The following is an 18,446-nucleotide window of genomic DNA, read 5'->3' as shown; positions in this document are numbered from 1 at the left end:
TGCCATGAGGCCATTATTATGAGTATTTAAGCGATTTGGGATTTTTTAGATACCACGTAGAGCGATGATCAATCAGACATTGTCGCGAAATGAAAAATATTTCCGACGATCAAAAGTACCAAATGTGCGCAGACTGATGAGTTCATATTTGCAGAGTGAGCATGGTCTGTCTACCAATTAATATCTGCTGAGTCATACACACGTTCTCTGACGGACGCGTCTGCGTGCGCGCGTCGCCCCTTCAACCAGCGACTTCTGACCTCCCCATTTAGTATTTCTATACTTCGTAGTCCGAGACTACTTCTCACTCTCGCATAACGCCAGCCGTTAAAGACTATCATCGTCATGGGAATAAAAATGCCAGAGTCCTCCTCACCGCGCGAATCCTCTCCTGCAAACGGCGACAATGTGACATTGCCCGATGCACCTCTTCTGGCGAATGCTACTGGGAATGCGTTGGGACCAGACATGCAGGATCAATCCAAAGTTGCGCTCGAAGACCTTTTCGATGACGATGATAGCGACCTCGAGGACGAAATTTTGGCTTCCGAGGCAGCCAATCTACCCTCCTCCCCTCCACAGACTGCTCCCAACTCACCAACAAATGCTGCGTCTGTGTCTCAACAAGAATCCTACTCAGATCCTAACTTGATGTTACAATTCTATTCACGATTATTCCCATTCCGGTCATTGTTCCAATGGCTCAACCATTCTCCCAAGCCGGGACCCGACTTTGCCAATAGGGAGTTCGCCCTGACTCTCTCTAACGATGCATACCTTCGATACCAATCCTATCCTACCGCAGACACTCTACGTAAAGATATTCTAAGGCTGAATCCCTCGCGTTTCGAAATCGGACCCGTGTACACCACAAATCCGAGAGATAGAAAGACATTGAAGAAGAGCTCAATGTTCCGGCCGTTGAGCAAAGAGATAGTGTTCGATATTGATCTGACTGATTACGATGACATCCGGACGTGCTGTGAAAAGGCCAATATTTGTTCAAAATGTTGGTCTTTTGCGACCATGGCAATTAAAGTCGTTGACGTCGCGCTAAGAGACGATTTTGGTTTCGAGCATATTATTTGGATATACTCAGGGCGTCGTGGTGTCCATGCATGGATCAGTGACAAAGATGCTCGAGAGCTGGATGATGACAAGCGAAAGGCGATCACTGGCTACTTTGAGGTCTTGAAGGGAGGCGTACAAGGCGGCAAAAGAGTTAACCTCAAGCGTCCCCTACATCCTCATATCACACGAAGCCTTGACATCCTTCGACCATATTTCCAACAGGTTCTCGTCGACCAAGAACCCTTCATGTCGCAGTCTGGGCAGGATCGGCTGTTACAATTGCTTCCCGACAAAACGCTGAACGAAGCATTGGCCAAGAAATGGGCGAGCAGCCCTAGTCGACCCAGTGCTCGGAAGTGGGCTGATATCGATGCTTTGGCAGAAACGGGAGTCAGTAAGACGCTGAATACCAAAGCGCTATTGGAGGCTAAGCAGGACATTCTTCTCGAATACACGTATCCCAGACTCGACGTGGAAGTCGGCAAGAAGCGCATTCACTTGTTGAAAAGCCCTTTCGTTGTGCATCCTGGAACTGGAAGAGTCTGTGTACCGATCACCGCAGCTGGAGACATGAAACGTGCCGAGGCTTTTGATCCCCTTTCGGTTCCTAGGGTCAATGAACTCCTCAAAGAGGTCGACGACTTCGGAAGTGGCGATGATACTGGGACTATCAATGGGTTTGTTGAGGACGGTGTCACGATGAGGAAATTGAGCGATTGGGAGAAGACGAGGCTGAAGTCATACGTCGAATTGTTTGACAACCATATCAAAGCTCTCATGAAGAGTGAAATGGTTCGGGTCAAGCGAGAGAGAGATGATGACGGCGTTACAGGGGCAGAGGGAATGGATTTCTGACACATGGCCACGGCGACATGCACGAAGCTTGTACGAATTACGGAGTAGGGGAGTACCCCAGGCGAATCTCAGATCGATCTCAAATTGAAGGTGATAGATCCCAGTCTTGTGAATATGGGTTTCGTCGGCAAATCGAAGTTATGCTTTATTAATCATGTATTCTCTGCTTATTTCGCACGCCCTTGCTCTTACAATGATTCTGGCTGGTCTCTTCCAACACTAGAAGTTTTGCTGCACCAGCATCATTGATCGAATGGAGGGAAGGCTGAGGCTAACCCGACTTGGAGAAAGTACCTGTAGTGTGAGGATTCGCTGTGGCTGCCGATATTTGTCAGCCGAAGAGGCTGATGGCCTGTCTTACGAAGAGCAAATGCAATCCCTAAGTCTTTGAGATGATTAATTGTACGATCTTGCATCTTGAAGACTCTCGTCTGGACACTTGCCCCACGAACGGTTCACGCGCTCTTAACCTGACACCATTATTAAGGCTACGCAATTGTGAAGCCACCGCCCCTCGGATTGCATCGGAGCTATTTCCTCGAATGGATAAGTACTGCTCTGGATGAGCAAGACCTATCTCAGGCATTGCTGTCCAGCTCTTCGGGGCAAGACAAAAGACCGGTCTCATTTTCTTGAATATGCCGGCTATGAGCGTCCAGCCTGCCAAACACGGCAACACGGTACAGGTAAGCATAATGGCCGACTTTCATGCTCTGTCCACGGCGACTGATACGAGGTTAGGCTTGTGATTTATGTCGATTGAAAAAGAGAAGGTGTGATCTCAAGGATGGCGTGGGGAGGTGTTCCTCTTGTGAAAAGACAGACGCGGTTTGCCAAATCACGCATGTTACGAAACCGCGAGAGAGGCGCAAGAGGTAAGTGGGGGGTTTGGATCTTATTCCACGGTGCCATGGTTTAATCCATCGATAGAAAACAAATTGAGACGCTCCAGGATCGATTGCAAAGCCTGGAAGATCTGATCAAAAGCTCTTTGCTCGCAAAAGCACCATCCCCTCAGCTTCAGGGGCAACCAAGCCCTTCAGTCGCTTCTCCAATGGCTCCATCGCAGCCTGTACTCACGTCTACGTTGACTCCGAATTCGTACTCTGCAAGCCGATCGTCAGATCCTCCGGGGCATGTATCATTGTTTGAACAAAACTCCCACGATCATCGATACGGACATACTTCGTCACTGAGAGGACCCAGACCTTCAGAGGACGTGTATGCTCAGCTGACTTCAGAGATCTCCCAAGTCTTCAACACTCAAGCCTCCGGTGAGACCGGACGAGTTTCTGGTAGTCTTGATGCAATCGACATCGACTTGAACCCCCGGTCAAGGATACTTGGTGTCAGAAAATGCTCCATGCCGCCAGCTCAAGGAGGCTTGTTCTTGTTGCAGGAGTATTTGGTAGACTTCAACACCGCCGTTCCACTGTTTGACGCTGCAACTATCAGCGGATTGTTCTTAGATTGCTACAACGGCCGTGCTGACGGAAGAATGGTGTCATGGCTCGTTGTGAAAATCGTCCTAGCAATAGCTCATCGAATCCGAGCAATGAGTCCTCTTGGTGTTCCTCAGGACACAGAGAATGTTCAGACATATCTCGAAGAAGTGATCGCGGAGCTACCCGCTCTCATTCTGATGGAGCCATCTCTTCTCATAGCTCAACTCTATGTCGGCATTGCAGTTATCTTATCAACATCTTCTCGTCCTCAGCCTACTTCGACATTGGTTTCCATGGCACTGAGAGTGCTGCAGAACATCCGCACCAATGATCCTGATGGGGACCATTCAGCTATGCCAACAGATTTACAGCACCGAGAACGCGTGTTTTGGATTGCTTATGGTATGGAAACAGAAATTAGCCTGCGGACGAAGATATCACCATGCCTGCCCTCGAACCTGATCAGTCTGCACTTGCCCTCTGAGGATGATCCCGAAGGGGCTGGAAGTCTACGGGCTGCCGAAGGCGATTTCACAATCAACATCTTTCGACTGCGAGCTGAGCTTGGACTCTTTCAAGCTCGATTAGTGGAATGTGTACTTGCGCCAGGTCCTCACGAGCGGGCCAGTCCGGCATTGCAGGAGATGGCAGCAAGTTTAAGCAAGTGGAGAGGGCATTTTCTGTTTCGTCTCGAAGCCACAGAACTTCGAAACATGCTACACCGGTCAGATCTCGTGCATATCATCATCCTCGAATCCATCTACTTCATGACAGCCTACCTAGTTCAATTCTACAACTTCAGCGGACTCGGATTGAGATACAATCTGCTCTCAGCCAACGGGCTGTCTGCTGCCATGGCGCTGAGGGACGGCGTCCTACCGGACAGCGACGCCCGACGCTTCGTGCAGTTCCTGAAACTGTTAGCGGATGATGAAATCCTCTGCCATTGGTAAGGCGCTCCGTTCTTGACTTGTTATAGACATGCTAATAGCTCCTGATTTTAGGCTGAGCGTCGAGGCTGTTGCTTCGGCCGTGGTAGTCACCCTAATGCACATCATGCACAATCCGGGCAACACCGATGCTCAAGCAGATCTTGACATCATACGGCCTGTGCTTCACATTCTCTACAGATTGATCGAGTTCAGAAAAGACGAAGACTTCTCTCAACTCCGGTATATCTGCGCCGATTTGTACCTGAGGGTCGATAGCATGGCAAGGTAGACTAGTGTTGCTGCAACAGGAATATAGCGCGACAATTATGCCTGCCATGTTGCACTCGTATAGGTCTGAAGAATTGTCTTGCTCGTGAAATATGAGCGTAGTCGACTTACCAGAGGACCTTACCTTGTTACTGTGCATCAGGTCTATTCGGCTAAGTTGCGCTCCTCCCCGCATTTTGGGGCTACTGGGGATACTATCACTATTTCAGCTTAGTGGTTCTTAGACCACGGCTAAGCCAGAAGATTCCCCTCGCGCTTCGTCCGTTCCATCGCCTTTCACTCACCTTCGTCTGTCCGCTCTCATTAGATTCCCGAGGGGCCGCAAATGCCGGTTGGGGAAAGCCTTGCGATGTGACGCTGGATGCCACACAAAAACACCAATGACTTCCCAGCCAGCCGCGCAGTCCGAGCAAAACAAAGGTAAAGGCAAGCATGTGAGCACCGCCTGCTCGGGTTGCAGACGTCGAAAAATCAAATGCGACGGCATTACACCTAAGTGTTCCAACTGCGTACTGTATGACCAAGAGTGCGTCTTCCAGTATGGCGTGGACAAACGCAAGATCGCTCCTAAGGAGAGACTACAAGCCCTTACGGCCTACTGTCATCAACTAGAGTCTCTTTTGCGCACCCATGGAATTCCATTACCCAGGCCGCCTCCGTTGCATGTTCAGAAAGATGGCATAGGCGAATTCAGTCCGACCCAAGCTGGGAATACCGCCGTTGTCACATCTTCTACCTGGTCAAGCGCTGAGGATCAAGGTGGGTGCTTTCCCAAATCGTCTGCATTCTCTGATATCTAGCAGATCAAAAGACTCACAACGGGCATGGTATCTCCAATGTCTATCTCGTTCCAGATCTAGATGACAAAGACTCCTACCTTGACGGTGGAGTGGACGCAGCAGCCACAGAAGTAGATCAACCGTATCCAGAATCGGATACCCTTGCTGATCAACTATCCGGGCGGATGGGATCTCTGCAAATCGCCGAGGACGGCCAATTACGATTCTACGGCGCGACTTCTAATTTGCATATCTTGCACAATGGTCCGCTATCATTGTCTCGATCACGGTTTCGCTCCCTCTCGCAGGAAGGATCCAACCTCCTCCATGGCGCCGGGGTTGGTCATCTCGTTGACCAAGACCTTGAGGATCATCTCCTCAGGCTCTACTTTTGTTGGGAGGATCCCACGATTCATGTTGTAGAGGAGTCGATTTTCTGGCGCGAACGCAGGAGGTGCCTTTCGGGCCACCACTTCAGCTCCTATTACTCGGAAGTCTTGTCAAATGCAATGTGAGCCTCAATATCTTACGGGAGAGTAGTTCACTGACAAAAGAGCTGGTTAGGTGTGCTGTAGGAGCCACCATGACATCAAGGAAATGTCCACACTTGCCCGAACCGCTACCGGACTTTTTCGCCACCAGGTCTAAAACCCTACTAGACCTTGAAATGGATGCTCCAACACTCTCGACCGTTCAGTCTTTTGCCATTCTAAGTGGCATAGAAGCTGCTCTGACAAGGGATGCCCGTGGTTGGCTCGACAGTGGTTAGCTCATCCATCGTTCTTGAACCAGGGATCAGGCTGATCACTTTCACGTAGGCATGGCAGTAAGACTCGCAGTTGACCTAGGCCTTCATCTGGACCCCGAGCCCTATGTACAAGCAGGTATTATCACACGAGAGGAGCAGATTATTCGGAAAGTCGTCTGGGGTGGTGTCTTTGTCCATGACAGGTGAGCGGAGTTGCCAACATTGCAAATTGCAAACTCGCAACGAGCGAATAGTAATAACAGATTGTTAGGATGTGGAGCCTTTATGTTGGTAGACCGGTTGCTTTGGACGACAAGCACATCACTGTGCGATGGGCACTCCCGGAGAATCTTATGGGGACTAAACCAAAGTATTGGTCTTCTTACACTGATGACGACGAAGCTCCGGACTCGCCCGTTGTTCTTGACCCTATCGATGATCTATGCTATTGGAACATTAAACTTTGTGCCAATATGACAGCAATAAGAGAGACTCTGTAAGTCTGTATGGCGATTATCGATGACCTTATATACTGACTACACTCAGTTACCCTGATGGAATAGGCGATGTGCGGAGCCTGAGACAACTTTGCGATTTCGCAACTGAAATGAGCCAGACGTTGGCACTTTGGAAGGATGGACTTCCCGAAAGCCTCTCCGTCAATTACGACGACACAACAACATACTATCTCCCGCATGTCCTACAGTTACAGTAAGCCAACAACATCTGGTCGTGCGGGCAAGCCATCTTACTGATCCTTCTAGCATGCAATATCACTGCGTGATGATTATCACGAATCGTCCTTTCTTTGCTTCGACAAGGAAGATGATTGACCTTAGTCCGCTGGAGATTTCCAACCGTAGAGATGCCTGCACAGACGCTGCTGATGATATCGCTAGGTTGGTCCATATATACCGGCGTCTATACGGACTCAGAAGAATCAACATACAGGCTGTGCATCTTCTGTTTACTGGCACGCTCATACATGTGTTCACGGCATGTGGTGCCCTGGACAAAACAAAAAGCGACAATGCATGGAAGAATCTCGAAACTTGCTGCCAGGCACTCAGCGAGATGAGCCTCTCGTTCAAAAACGCTGGAAGAGCTTTTGAAGTGATCATGAGCATCAAAAGCGATCTCTTGAAGAGGTCCCGCTCCAGATTAAAGCGATCGAATCCTTGGCATGACGGACAGGACTTCGATGCTGATTCCCAAAGGAAAAGACGCTCGACTATGCCTGAGAGTGAATTATTGCCCTTCGAAGACTTTGGGGCTTCTAACTTTGATCCATCATTTGACTCGGCTGCGCCTTTGAATTTCTTTGATACATCCTACGACGACTTCTCCCTTGACAGTCTATTCTGGACCGGGTTCAACTCATTGGAGTTGCCACATTTACCACCTCAAAATCCACAGAATGGGCCTTGATTTAAAAATCCACAGAATGGGCCTTGATTTATCCTCTTCATCAGTCAATACGCTCTTCCTAGAATTCATCCTCTCACAAACGCCCAGCATGCAATCCTCCAGTCACCAGAATATCAGTACCAGTGGTATACGCCGCAGCCTCGCTACAAAGGTATGCAACCACAGTCTTGAGATCTGCCCTATCCCCTATCCTTTGAAGCGGAGCCGCGGAATTGAACACAGAGAGCAATGTGGGATTCGTCACCGCTAAACGACTCGTCATCTCGGTCGATATATAGCCAGGTGATATCGTGTTGACCCGAATTTTCAACGGACTCAGTTCAACCGAGAGCTGTCTACAAAGACCTTTGACCGCCCCTTTGGAAGCTCCATAGATAGACAGGTGTTGTGCAGGAAGGGCAGACCGCGCTGCGATCGAGGCAATCATGACAATGCTCCCCCCTGAGTTTTGTACTTGCATCTGTCTCGCAGCCAACTGAGCACTCAGATATGTGCCCATCACCTGGCGGTGTTACATTAGCCGGTTTTGACAACTATGATGATGATTGAGAGGGTCACACACATTTACTTCTAGAACATTGGTGCCTTCTTCAGCTGTGGTTTCTAAAAATGGCTTATCGACCACTATTCCAGCCGCAGTCACACTAGCAGATCAAGTCAGTCAAGTCAGCAGGGAATGCCTCAGGATGTCACGAACGTACCAGTTATCTATTCTGCCAAAATCGGAAACGACTTGCTCGAACGTTCGGGCCAATGTTGTCGGATCAGTTACACTTGTTCTGAAGCCGAATATCGTCAGCAAGCGTCACTATCACCGGAAGGAAACCCTTACCTGTAATACTTTGCACGAACACCCAGCTCTTTTTGGAAGTCATGAAATGCATCGCTTGGTTTCTCGAGGATATCAAGTACAGCAACATCGCTTCCGAGCTCAGCAGTGCCTCGGGCTAGAGCGAGACCAATTCCACGGGCGCCTCCTGTAGTGAAAATGAGTTCGGTGGTTTGCAAGAGCCCTGTTGGGTCTTCTGACCTGTGACAATGGTCACTCTCCCTTTGAGCGATAACAGATCCTGCACAGAGTGCGTTCTGAACTTCTCGGTATCAGCTTCCAACGTGAGCTTCTGGCCCTGGGATCCAACAGACTGGCTGGTCAATATCGCTTGCGTTGTTGAAAACGATCCGTGTCTTTGTCTTGGACGAGATGTTGTCCGGTATGGACACTTTGTCCCCAGCCACATACGTCTGGGCCATACTCTGGCTGCAGTGAAGATCTTATGCATCTCCATGGTTGTCAGGGTTATCCAACTGTGGCGATATCGTGCTTGTCGATTGGTCCGCAAAAGCACAACAGGCCAGGGGCACGTTCCGGCAACTACTTACTTGGATGAGATGTAAGCCTCGGGTATGTCTTGAATGATCCCCACAGAAGAAAACCGACTTGCAAGAGACACCGATGTTTACGAACTGTCCTGGAAGTGAATGCCAGAAATCAAAGCTAAGAAAGTGGAAGACACGCGATCTTTGTACAAGCTACCCACGGCTTCTGATTTCCCGCTGAAAGGTACAATATGCGGAAATGGAGAATGAATTGCCTCATGATTTCTGGACAATAGGGGATACTTCTCCAACTCATGTGGCCTTACAATCCAATAAAGGCTACTCGTACTGGTCCATCCTTCGGGGGCGTCTCAGCACGATCTGCAAAATCAGCCTGGGAAACATGGTGAATTGCCTCTCGGGATTCGAAACCCGTGCGGATGTGGGGGTGGATATGACCCTCTAACCGCGACTCCAATCAGATGTCACCATCAGCCTCGCCTTTGCCGGCTACTTGATGTCTGGAGCAATCCTGGGGATATCTCCAGATTACCGAGATCATGTATATATATATGGATCTATCAGACGTGTTTGCTCGTCCACATCAACGGTTCTCATCACCGTGTTTTCTCATCCATCCTCTTCCCATTCCCACTGTATCAGATATCTATCCCGTATACTTTCTTTCCAGTTTCCCTTGTTCGCCATGAAGATCATCACATCCCTCCGAGGGCGGACCCTTTACCGGGTAATGAGCTTGTGCTGCTCATTGGTAAGTACTCTCTTTGCTGAATTTCAGTCTTTATCTCCAACTTTATCAGTCTCATCACTGACGATTCGGGGGATACGAACAGTCCTTTTGCATGTACGGCTACGACGCCGGCGTCCTCGGCGGCGTGCAGACCACCAAACCTTTCCTCGACGCAATAAACCACCCTACAGGCACGTACGTGATTCCCATGATCGCATCGTCGTACACCCTCGCGGCCGCAGTCTGCTCTCTGGCCGTCACAATGCTCGGCATGCCCCTCGGCCGCCGAGGGTGCATCCTGATGGGAGACGCGTTCGTCATCGTCGGGGCCAGCCTGCAGGCATCGGCGTGGTCTGTCCCACAGATCATCATCGGCCGTGTCCTCTGTGGCTTCGGGATCGGTTTCATCTCCTGCTCCGTGCCGACCTACATGGCCGAAATGAGCATCGACTCGAAAGAACGCGGGCCCGAGGTCGCGATCCAGTGTGTCTGGCTCATTTCGGGAGTCGCGCTCGCGTACTGGATGGATTTCGGCTTCACGCGCATGTCGAACCAGGTGTCCTGGAGGTTCCCCATTGCGTTCCAGGCCGCCTTTGCCAGCATATCGATCGTCGGCATGTGGTTCCTACCGGACACGCCGCGTTGGTACTACGCCAAAGGCCGGGAGGAAGAGGGCGACGACATCATTGAGAGGTTGCACGACCGACCGCGCGACGACCCGCGTGTGCAAGCCATGAGAGAGGAGATCCTCGCGTCCATCAAGCTGGAAGAAGAGGACGAGCACAAGTTCAACCCGATCGATTTGATCTGGGACAGGAGTGACCTCAGAGCCGGACGAAGAATCAGGATCTCGTTTATGATCTTGTCGCTGCAACAGATGATGGGTATTGCTTGCTCCGCCTTTCCCTGTCGTCCTGACCTCCGGCCCCCCCCCCCCCCCCCTCCGAGGAGGATTTCTTTTCTGTCCCCGTCGCTGATCAATGTGGTGTGTGCCGTCTAGGAATCAATCTGTCCGTGTACTATTCGACCGTCATCTTCTCGCAAGTCGGCCTCTCGGATTTCCTGTCACAGCTGCTCGCCGCCGTCATGAACACCGGGTTCGCCGCCGGGACGTTTTTCCTTCCGGCCACGATTGAGCGCGTCGGCAGACGGAAAGTTTTGATGTGGTCTGCTGCCGTCTTGACCGTATGCATGCTCATCTTCGTCATCATGATCGGCCTCCCGAACCCTTCGCTCGCCATGCAGTGGACTGCCGTCGCCATGATCGTGATTTATAACTTTGTGTTTGGGTGAGTTGTCTTGTCCTTCCTTTTCCTTTCCTTTCGTCTCCTTTCCGTTGCATGACAGTACACTACTACAAAAAGAAAAGAGTGTACTGGGAAAGAACATCTGTTGAAGAGTGACCCGCTGATTTGATTATTCCAAAAACAAAAGCTATGGATGGATAGGTGTCCCTTGGCTATATGGCCCTGAAGTAAGTTGTTTGCAAACGTCCCTCCTCTCTCTCTCTCTCTCTCTCTCTCTCTCTCGGCACTGGCGACGTATACTGACGTGGTATTGTTCTTTTTGTAGATTGCACCCCTCAAGCTTCGACATCTCGGCGGCGCCGCTGGCGCGTTTGGAGAATGGCTCTTCAGCTTCATCACGGTGTTTGCAGGTGGCATTGCCCTGCAGAATGTCGGGTGGAAGATCTGGATCTGGATGCTTCTGTCCTGCGCGGTTGCCGTGCCGTTTGTGTACTTCTTGTGTCCGGAGGTAAGCTTGGCGCCTCCTACCCACCACGTCATGACGACCAGGTTTTTATTCATGGTGAGATGGTGTTTGAGAGGTTTGACGCTGACCGTGTTGTGAACTACAGACTACAGGAAAGACGCTGGAAGAAATCGACCTCATCTTCGCGAAGCCAGAGATTCGAGACTCGGCACTTGCGGCGAGAATGGTGCATGACCATCGCCCTGTGGATGCGGTGAAGTTGGAAACTGTCGAGTACGAGGAGAAGGAAGACGTGTGAATCTACTTTGTCAGGCTGGCATCCCAATTTTGGTAGGTCATAGACAGAGCAGATAGAACAACAGGACATGGTACACGGCAGTCGACGAGCCCCGTACCACTGTTACACTATGCCTTGCGCACTATGTGCCGACGCCATAAGGGGAGGCATGTGGCCGTAGGAACTCCGTGTTCCAGGATCATGCTCGAAAAATCATATACTTTGGGTTGGCGACAGCCTTCAATGACAACTCCAGGTAATCTGACTACTACTACTACTACTACTACTACAAGGCATCCTCAACTTCGTCCAGGTTGTATTGTCCCATCTTTCTGGGTGGAACGCGATGGTGAAATAGATGGTCGATCTCTTGAAAGGTGCGGCCTTTGAGCTCGGGGACGTAAAAGTAGCTCCAGATAGTACCAAGCAGGCAAGCACCTCCGAAAACAAAGCCGACCTTGCCCTTCAAGTTTGCCTTGTCTGGATTAACCATGTACGGTACGACAATGTTCATGACTGTCCCGAAGACAGCCTGGCAAGCGGTAGCCAGTCCAACGGTCTTCGCGCGGAGAGACGGAGTCGAAACCTCGCCGAGGAGAGCAAATGCGATGCAGCCAATGGTGATCTGGTAAATGAGAGCATACACGACGGTGCAAGACGCTTGTACCCAGCGGGCAGCAGAGGTGTGAACAACGTCAAGAATCCCCATGAGTACGAGCACAATCGTCATGCCGATCATACCCCCAACGAAGAGCTTTCTCCGTCCGAGTGTGTTGATTGCCATCCAGGAGATAATGACGCCGACAACACCACAAGCAGTAACACCGACACCCAGGTCAAAGGCATGACTGGTTTGGATACCTGCTAGTTCAAAGAAGTAGGTCGAAAAGCCAAGGACGAAGACAATTCCGGATAGATGTTGGCAGGCAAAAGCGCCAACTGAGATTGTGGTGCGAACAAGGTTGGTCCCTTGAAAGCATTGAATCCATCTTGCAGATTTGGACAGCTCCATGTCTTCCTCGACAGTTTGGACGATCATGGCAAGTCTCGGAGTCACGTCCACGTCTTGGCCATGCAGGCGCTGAAGTGAGCGTCGTGCGTCCTCAATTTGCCCCTGCCGGACAAAGTGCCATGGAGATTCCGGAGCAAACCATACTCCCACCAGCAGGATCCCTGATTAGACAGGTTAGTGGTGTTAAAAGTCGGTTGTTGCAGTTGTAGCTTACCAACAAACAAGAATTGCACAGCAAAAGGACCTCTGAAAGCCCATCGGTCATCTCTGTCTCCAAATCCCTTGATGACTGCATTGGACAGAAGTTGGCCGATGACGATTGCGAAATTGATGCCGCCAGTGATCATTCCACGGAGGACCACTGGGGCAACCTCTGAGCAGTACAAGGGACCAATGGTGAGGTAGAACCCCAAACCAATACCGAGGATCAATTTGCCGATCAGGAATGCTGGCCGGGTACTCGAAAATACCTCTCCGAAGATGCCGCCCGTGACAAACACTAGGCCCATGAGCAACGACTTCTTGCGGCCAATGCGGTCGGATAGCCAGGAGCAGGCAAAACCGCCAAAAAATTGCCCGACGCTTGAAATGCTGTTGAAGCCGCTTTGCCAGCTCGCTGGGATGACTGGTTGACCTTCGTAAATGTACCTGGAATGTGTTACGTTGCCGCCCAGAATCAAACATTTGCGTGCGGCTCACCCGAAAGTCAGACGGAACTGGGGTACAGATATCATGGCACCATTGACTTGTGCATCAAATCCCCTCAAGCTCAGGTTAGTCGAGAGTGCTGAGATACTTGATGAGAGATGACATACCATCCTACGGCACTGAAGGCGAAGAAAACACACCAGAACACCACGGTCTTGTTCTTGGTGAGAGCCTCCCAGACTGAGAGCTGATGCTCCTGTTCGGCAGCTACTCGAGCTTGTTCGACTTTGGGAGCGATATCCTCAAAGATGGCCTCGCCGGGCTTTGTGCCATCGTGGATTTCACCTGCCTTCTCCATGGGCGAGAGATGATTATTCTCCTGAGAGGCTGGTTGTTGGTGATTTTGAGGACAAGTCACTGACCCCTTGAGGAGTGCTTGGAGGAGTTGTATGAGGACGACGAGCTTTAAATCATTTCACAAGCTTCTCCGCTTCGCAATGCATCGTGGTAATAAGCGGTGACCATCTCCAGATACCACTAGAAAGCCATCTTCATCGAAGAGTCGAGGAGAGACGAAGCCCGGCACTCCGCGGGATCCCAGGAGACAATGACTGTACTGTGCAAAAGCAGAGATCTGGGCAGCAAGTGTTGGGTTGCAGTGGCGCTTGAACTGGACGCATATTCCCCGCCTGAATCTTGCCGCCTCCCGCCTCCCGCCTCCCTAGCCTCATTCTCCCAGGCATGCGACGGCATGTAGTAGCAGAAGTCAAGGGGACGTCGCAAGACAGGACGGTTCCCCCTGCCATTCCATGATGCCGTTGGTTGTCGCTTCCAAGGATGCGACTCGCACATTCAGCTTCAACCCGTTGCCAGAATCTAGCCTCTTGTCTAGCCTCTGGGGAATCATTCCGACCACTGTCCTCTGCCATCGCATCGTCCGTCGTTTTTGATCCTCCACTCGTATTGCGCGATCGCAACTGATGGCGTTGGAATGCTTCTAGAAACCTGCAACCATGTTCATGTCACTAGTTAGAGCGGGTCAGCCCTGCTTGTCGGAGCGGCTGACCTCCCCACCCTTAGCAGACCAGCAAAAAACAAATTCCCAGCACTCCGCTACTCACAGACTTATCACTTCCGACACTCCGCACATCAGCTTCATCTTTCCTCCCCATATCCCTTCCCCAGATCTTGCCCCGTGGTGCAGGTGGAGCGGAGCCCCGTCAGCGCATGGTGAGTCGTGGTCATGGAAAGCTCGCTTCGAAGCATTCTGCATGCTAGCGAGCCGACGTACGAACCAGGTATTCTGCATTCCGGACATCTACCGGAGTCGAGCAACGGCGTCTTCGAACCCCTCGACGGCGCGCGTGGAGTGACTGAGTCTCGAAAGCGGCCTGTTACGCGGATCAGGTCGAGTTATCCGCGGAAAAGAGCCATTCAAGCATGTCAGAAGTGCCGAATAAGGCGAACAAAGTGCAACAATGCACGACCTTCCTGCTCTTCCTGCTCGTCGATTGGTGCCGAGTGTACATATTCCGAAGGGGACAATTCCACGTATGATACGCCAGCGGGAGATCTGCGGTAAAAATCGATTGAACTGACTGGGACTAGTTTCGATGCAGCAAGTTTAGCAATACTTGACAAGTTGAACACCATCGAAGAGCTCCTGAGAGGCACCAATGACCGGGGACAAGCTCACGAGGCAGCTGCTGCTGCTGCCGCAAGCATCGCCGAGACAGATGCGCGCGGCACCTTGTCACGGCTGAAGTCCCTGAATTCTCCTAGCCTTGAGCGGGCTAAAGATTCAGCCCCTTTCCACATGAATATCGAGGGCGTGCTCTCATGGTCTGTGTTTGATGATCTAAGTCCCAACCTTGATTTGAAAGGACTTTTGAATTCCGGCAATCAAACAGCGCCTCCACTTCCATCCGCGGTTGCAGACTTCGATGATCATATCGCAGAGGAGACACTTGTTGCGCGGTTCATGAACAATGTCTTCATATACAATCCTGTTCTTGAGGAAGCTAAAATCCACCGGTACATGCGTGATGCTCGGTACAATGGGATCGGCTGGGACGCCCAGTCCTGTATATTGGTATGCTTTCCCTGACAGTGTGAGACTTCGTTTCTGACCAGGCCAACAGCTTTTGATATATGCTCACGGCTCGATAGCGGGCCCTTTCGATGGAGGCCATCAACAAGAGGCTGCGTCATTCCGCACAACGCCTCAATTCAAGCAAGCCGAATCGTTCTTCTCCGCCGCTCAAAAGCGTATGGGCCTGCTGCTTTGCAGAACTGGCGTTCTAGAGGCACAATGTTTCTTCCTCGCAGGAGTGTACCTGATGGCGACATTGCGTCCCATGGAAGCGTGGAAGATGTTCGTGCAAGCTCTCGCATGTTGCCAAGCGTTCTACACCGAGAAGGAGTCTCCCGAGACCGACAGGGAGGGAGAACAAAGACTCCGCGAGAGTATATATTGGACTTGCTTCAAGTCTGAGCTGTGAGATGTGGCCTGATGCCGTGAATAGTGACCATGTTGACTCGATTTTAGGGAGCTGCGGCTGGAGCTCAACGTGTCCGAGACCTCGATCTGGGATCTGACATACCCTGCATTCTTTCCTTCGCCACCAGACGGCCTCCGATCTCAGAGGGAGATTGTGTGGTACTTTTACCTCGCCGAGATCGCGCTGAGGCGACTAGGGAACAGAATCTTGAACTACGTGTACGACACGAAATCTACCAGCTCATTGGCGGACATCGCTGAGTCGACTCTCGGCTTTGAACAGCAGGCCGCAGACTGGCTACGTTCGCTGCCACAAGCACTCGATCTAGACTCGCCGGTCGATGGTGACGACGGCAGATTGCACAACTCGCTCAAATTCATCCTGAAGGGACACTTGCTTGACTGCTATGAGATGATGTATTGGCCTTTCATTGTATACGCGGTCAATTATGATGCACCTGAAAGAACTGCTACCATATCGAAAGGGATGATGGACTCGTTTGTACAGAAGGCTCTAATGATCTGCGTTGAGAGGATCGAGAAGAACGAAGAAGGCTTTCGATACCGCCATCATGGCACATGGTTGATGCTGAGATCTTGCACGAGAAGTGCTTTCGTTCTTCTCGCAGCCGCACGAATTGAAAAACTTACACTGTTGTTGCCGCAGCGATGGCGGTACGCTATCGAAAAGGTCATTGAGATGTTGAAATTCTGGAGGCGAGAAAGCTGGGATGTAGAAGACAGGCTCAGACTTGTCGAGTCGCTTCTTGATGGTCTGATGAATAGCCATCGAGGGGAATGACGATGCCTAGCATGACAAAGGGAACATTATGAGTTCTCGGTGACGATGATGATACTCGTACCGCTGGCATAAATTGAACGTATGAAAAGTATACATGTATATATTGATTGGTCTCAGGGTATCACGCGTCCACTTCGCGGATCTCATACTCGAACATCCCGTTCGATTGGATACTGCTTTTGTCGACCATCTTCTGGGATATCTCAATCCCAGCGGCTGGAACTCGATATTCAAGCTTCTTACCTGGGGCTGGCTTCTTTCCGTCCGGTAGAGCATGAGGATATGGCAAGTATTCAGGCATGAGGCCAAGTTGTATGAGGACAGATGCCTGGTCCCAAGAGATGTGTTCATGGTACAGACGGTCGCCGCGTATGCAGACCACCGCGGTGAATGGAACTTCGACTCGCTTTCCTGTCGGAGGGATACCTGGAATCCTTGAGGGGCGGTGAGTACTAGTGTAGGCACCAGCATGATGTCCGGTGCACAAACTTACATCCAAGGAACTTCTCTATCATGGGTGAATTTAAAAATGAACTCGTCCACAACTCGGTCTATTCCTAGTGTCCTGCTCACGAGTTGAAGCTCCGTGTCGTCGGGGTTGCTATGGATAAAATTGTTTTGATAGAACCACGTCAGCTTCTCGCGCCCAACTCCACCTGTCATCTGCATACAAGCAAAAGAAGTCAAGTCAGCGTACCGAACCACGAGGATGCGTTTGTTGGTCAAGAGAACGATGCAAGTGCAGCGATAGGGTGGTCCTACAGTGGTAATATGGTTGACGTATGGCTCTTGAACCATGGTACCCATGGTCTTTGCTGCCGACCGGTCCGCGAACTCGTAGTACGTGTGCTCTTCCCAGATGGCTTCGAGGTCGAATTCGGCGCCTTGGATGTACTTCTTCAGATGCGTCAGGTTGCGAGTATGCGCGACGGATTCGTCGGCGCCATTGAAGTCGGATTGAAATGGGAGAGCAAACTTGGAGGAGTTGGACGTCGGGTACGTGTAGATTTTGAAACCCGGGGCGCTTTTGGGGGGTGGTGATGTGGCGGAGCCGGCGAGGTGACATAAGATCGGCAAGGTTGACGACAACGACTTGTGCTCAGACGTCGTTCCGAAGATGACGGCTGCTTTGATATTAGAGTCAAATTGGGTCCCGGAAAGGTATTCGGACCATAGACTCTCGTCGTAGACTGCGCGCGCACACACACACACACATGTGAGATTAGTATCGTGGATGTTTACGGAATAAGGAGTTGTACAAGGGGATGGTAATCATCGGCCTTACCGATAAGACCGATTCCGTCTTTCTCGTTGCAATTGTCACATCCTTCTAGAGCGACGACCGCCTTCGCGAAGACTTCCTGAGCAGTGCGTGTAGATTTGAATGCTGCCTCGCGGATCTCCACCACCGCGAACCCTTCCTCCGCCCATTTTAGAAGCGGTGGAGGTGTTTGGTTGACGCAGACCGTGCCGCCTTCAGGATACGTTGGTGCGTCTGCTGGGAGGACTAGGATCAGACCTGGGCCGTAGCCTCGTCGCGAGAGCGGTGGTAACAGCGAGATATGGTCGTCGACACTGCTGAGCTCGGCGGTGGGTAGTGCCACTTGCGGCTCCAATTCTGTTGGTCCAGCCATGTTGTGGGTTTCGAAGTGCGACCGACCTTCTGACCTTGAACGAACTTGACAATGTACCAGCGTTGGAAGTTGGAAAAGTAGATAATGTATAAATATGGAGGGTATGCCCGGTCTTTGTCGGCTCGGTTGTATGATAAAAGGCTCAGCGAGATACAGAAAGAGGGGCCCCTTCACGCCACCACTCTTTGCATGTGAGGTCTTCGAGCTCAGAATGTAAACTTTGTCTAGAGCAGGTGTAGTTGATGG

At 51.0% G+C, this 18,446-nt stretch overlaps 8 protein-coding genes across 8 annotated transcripts; 5 read left to right on the top strand and 3 right to left on the bottom strand.

The window, feature by feature from the left end:
- Window positions 1-345: 345 nt before the first annotated feature.
- PV08_10742 (uncharacterized protein) lies at window positions 346-1,926 on the top strand (the record flags this gene model as incomplete). The annotated part of the gene is made up of 1 exon (XM_016385056.1): window positions 346-1,926. One exon carries the CDS (start codon window positions 346-348, stop codon window positions 1,924-1,926), a length of 1,581 nt encoding a protein of 526 aa, XP_016231658.1.
- Window positions 1,927-2,980: 1,054 nt separating this feature from the next.
- On the top strand, window positions 2,981-4,592 carry PV08_10741 (uncharacterized protein; the record flags this gene model as incomplete). The annotated part of the gene is made up of 2 exons (XM_016385055.1): window positions 2,981-4,320; window positions 4,376-4,592. 2 exons carry the CDS (start codon window positions 2,981-2,983, stop codon window positions 4,590-4,592), a joined length of 1,557 nt encoding a protein of 518 aa, XP_016231657.1.
- Window positions 4,593-4,971: 379 nt separating this feature from the next.
- PV08_10740 (uncharacterized protein) lies at window positions 4,972-7,546 on the top strand (the record flags this gene model as incomplete). The annotated part of the gene is made up of 7 exons (XM_016385054.1): window positions 4,972-5,350; window positions 5,395-5,881; window positions 5,935-6,134; window positions 6,189-6,321; window positions 6,390-6,614; window positions 6,665-6,829; window positions 6,883-7,546. 7 exons carry the CDS (start codon window positions 4,972-4,974, stop codon window positions 7,544-7,546), a joined length of 2,253 nt encoding a protein of 750 aa, XP_016231656.1.
- A 73-nt stretch (window positions 7,547-7,619) lies between these two features.
- Window positions 7,620-8,832, bottom strand: PV08_10739 (uncharacterized protein; the record flags this gene model as incomplete). The annotated part of the gene is made up of 5 exons (XM_016385053.1): window positions 7,620-8,048; window positions 8,109-8,190; window positions 8,248-8,325; window positions 8,379-8,523; window positions 8,577-8,832. 5 exons carry the CDS (start codon window positions 8,830-8,832, stop codon window positions 7,620-7,622), a joined length of 990 nt encoding a protein of 329 aa, XP_016231655.1.
- Window positions 8,833-9,726: 894 nt separating this feature from the next.
- On the top strand, window positions 9,727-11,625 carry PV08_10738 (uncharacterized protein; the record flags this gene model as incomplete). Its single annotated transcript, XM_016385052.1, has 5 exons — window positions 9,727-10,498; window positions 10,615-10,903; window positions 11,049-11,088; window positions 11,187-11,369; window positions 11,473-11,625. The coding sequence occupies 5 exons, from the start codon at window positions 9,727-9,729 to the stop codon at window positions 11,623-11,625; spliced, it is 1,437 nt and encodes a 478-aa protein (XP_016231654.1).
- Window positions 11,626-11,890: 265 nt separating this feature from the next.
- PV08_10737 (uncharacterized protein) lies at window positions 11,891-13,622 on the bottom strand (the record flags this gene model as incomplete). The annotated part of the gene is made up of 4 exons (XM_016385051.1): window positions 11,891-12,777; window positions 12,831-13,264; window positions 13,316-13,378; window positions 13,432-13,622. The coding sequence occupies 4 exons, from the start codon at window positions 13,620-13,622 to the stop codon at window positions 11,891-11,893; spliced, it is 1,575 nt and encodes a 524-aa protein (XP_016231653.1).
- An 885-nt stretch (window positions 13,623-14,507) lies between these two features.
- Window positions 14,508-16,566, top strand: PV08_10736 (uncharacterized protein; the record flags this gene model as incomplete). Its single annotated transcript, XM_016385050.1, has 4 exons — window positions 14,508-14,815; window positions 14,873-15,356; window positions 15,406-15,761; window positions 15,813-16,566. 4 exons carry the CDS (start codon window positions 14,508-14,510, stop codon window positions 16,564-16,566), a joined length of 1,902 nt encoding a protein of 633 aa, XP_016231652.1.
- Window positions 16,567-16,687: 121 nt separating this feature from the next.
- On the bottom strand, window positions 16,688-18,200 carry PV08_10735 (uncharacterized protein; the record flags this gene model as incomplete). Its single annotated transcript, XM_016385049.1, has 4 exons — window positions 16,688-17,000; window positions 17,060-17,229; window positions 17,329-17,756; window positions 17,852-18,200. The coding sequence occupies 4 exons, from the start codon at window positions 18,198-18,200 to the stop codon at window positions 16,688-16,690; spliced, it is 1,260 nt and encodes a 419-aa protein (XP_016231651.1).
- Window positions 18,201-18,446: the final 246 nt, after the last annotated feature.

The sequence above is a fragment of the Exophiala spinifera genome, assembly GCF_000836115.1.
Source record: "Exophiala spinifera strain CBS 89968 unplaced genomic scaffold supercont1.8, whole genome shotgun sequence".
NCBI lineage: Eukaryota > Fungi > Ascomycota > Eurotiomycetes > Chaetothyriales > Herpotrichiellaceae > Exophiala > Exophiala spinifera.
Note: the sequence above shows the minus strand (reverse complement) of the source record. Positions and strands in the feature narration are given on the sequence as shown.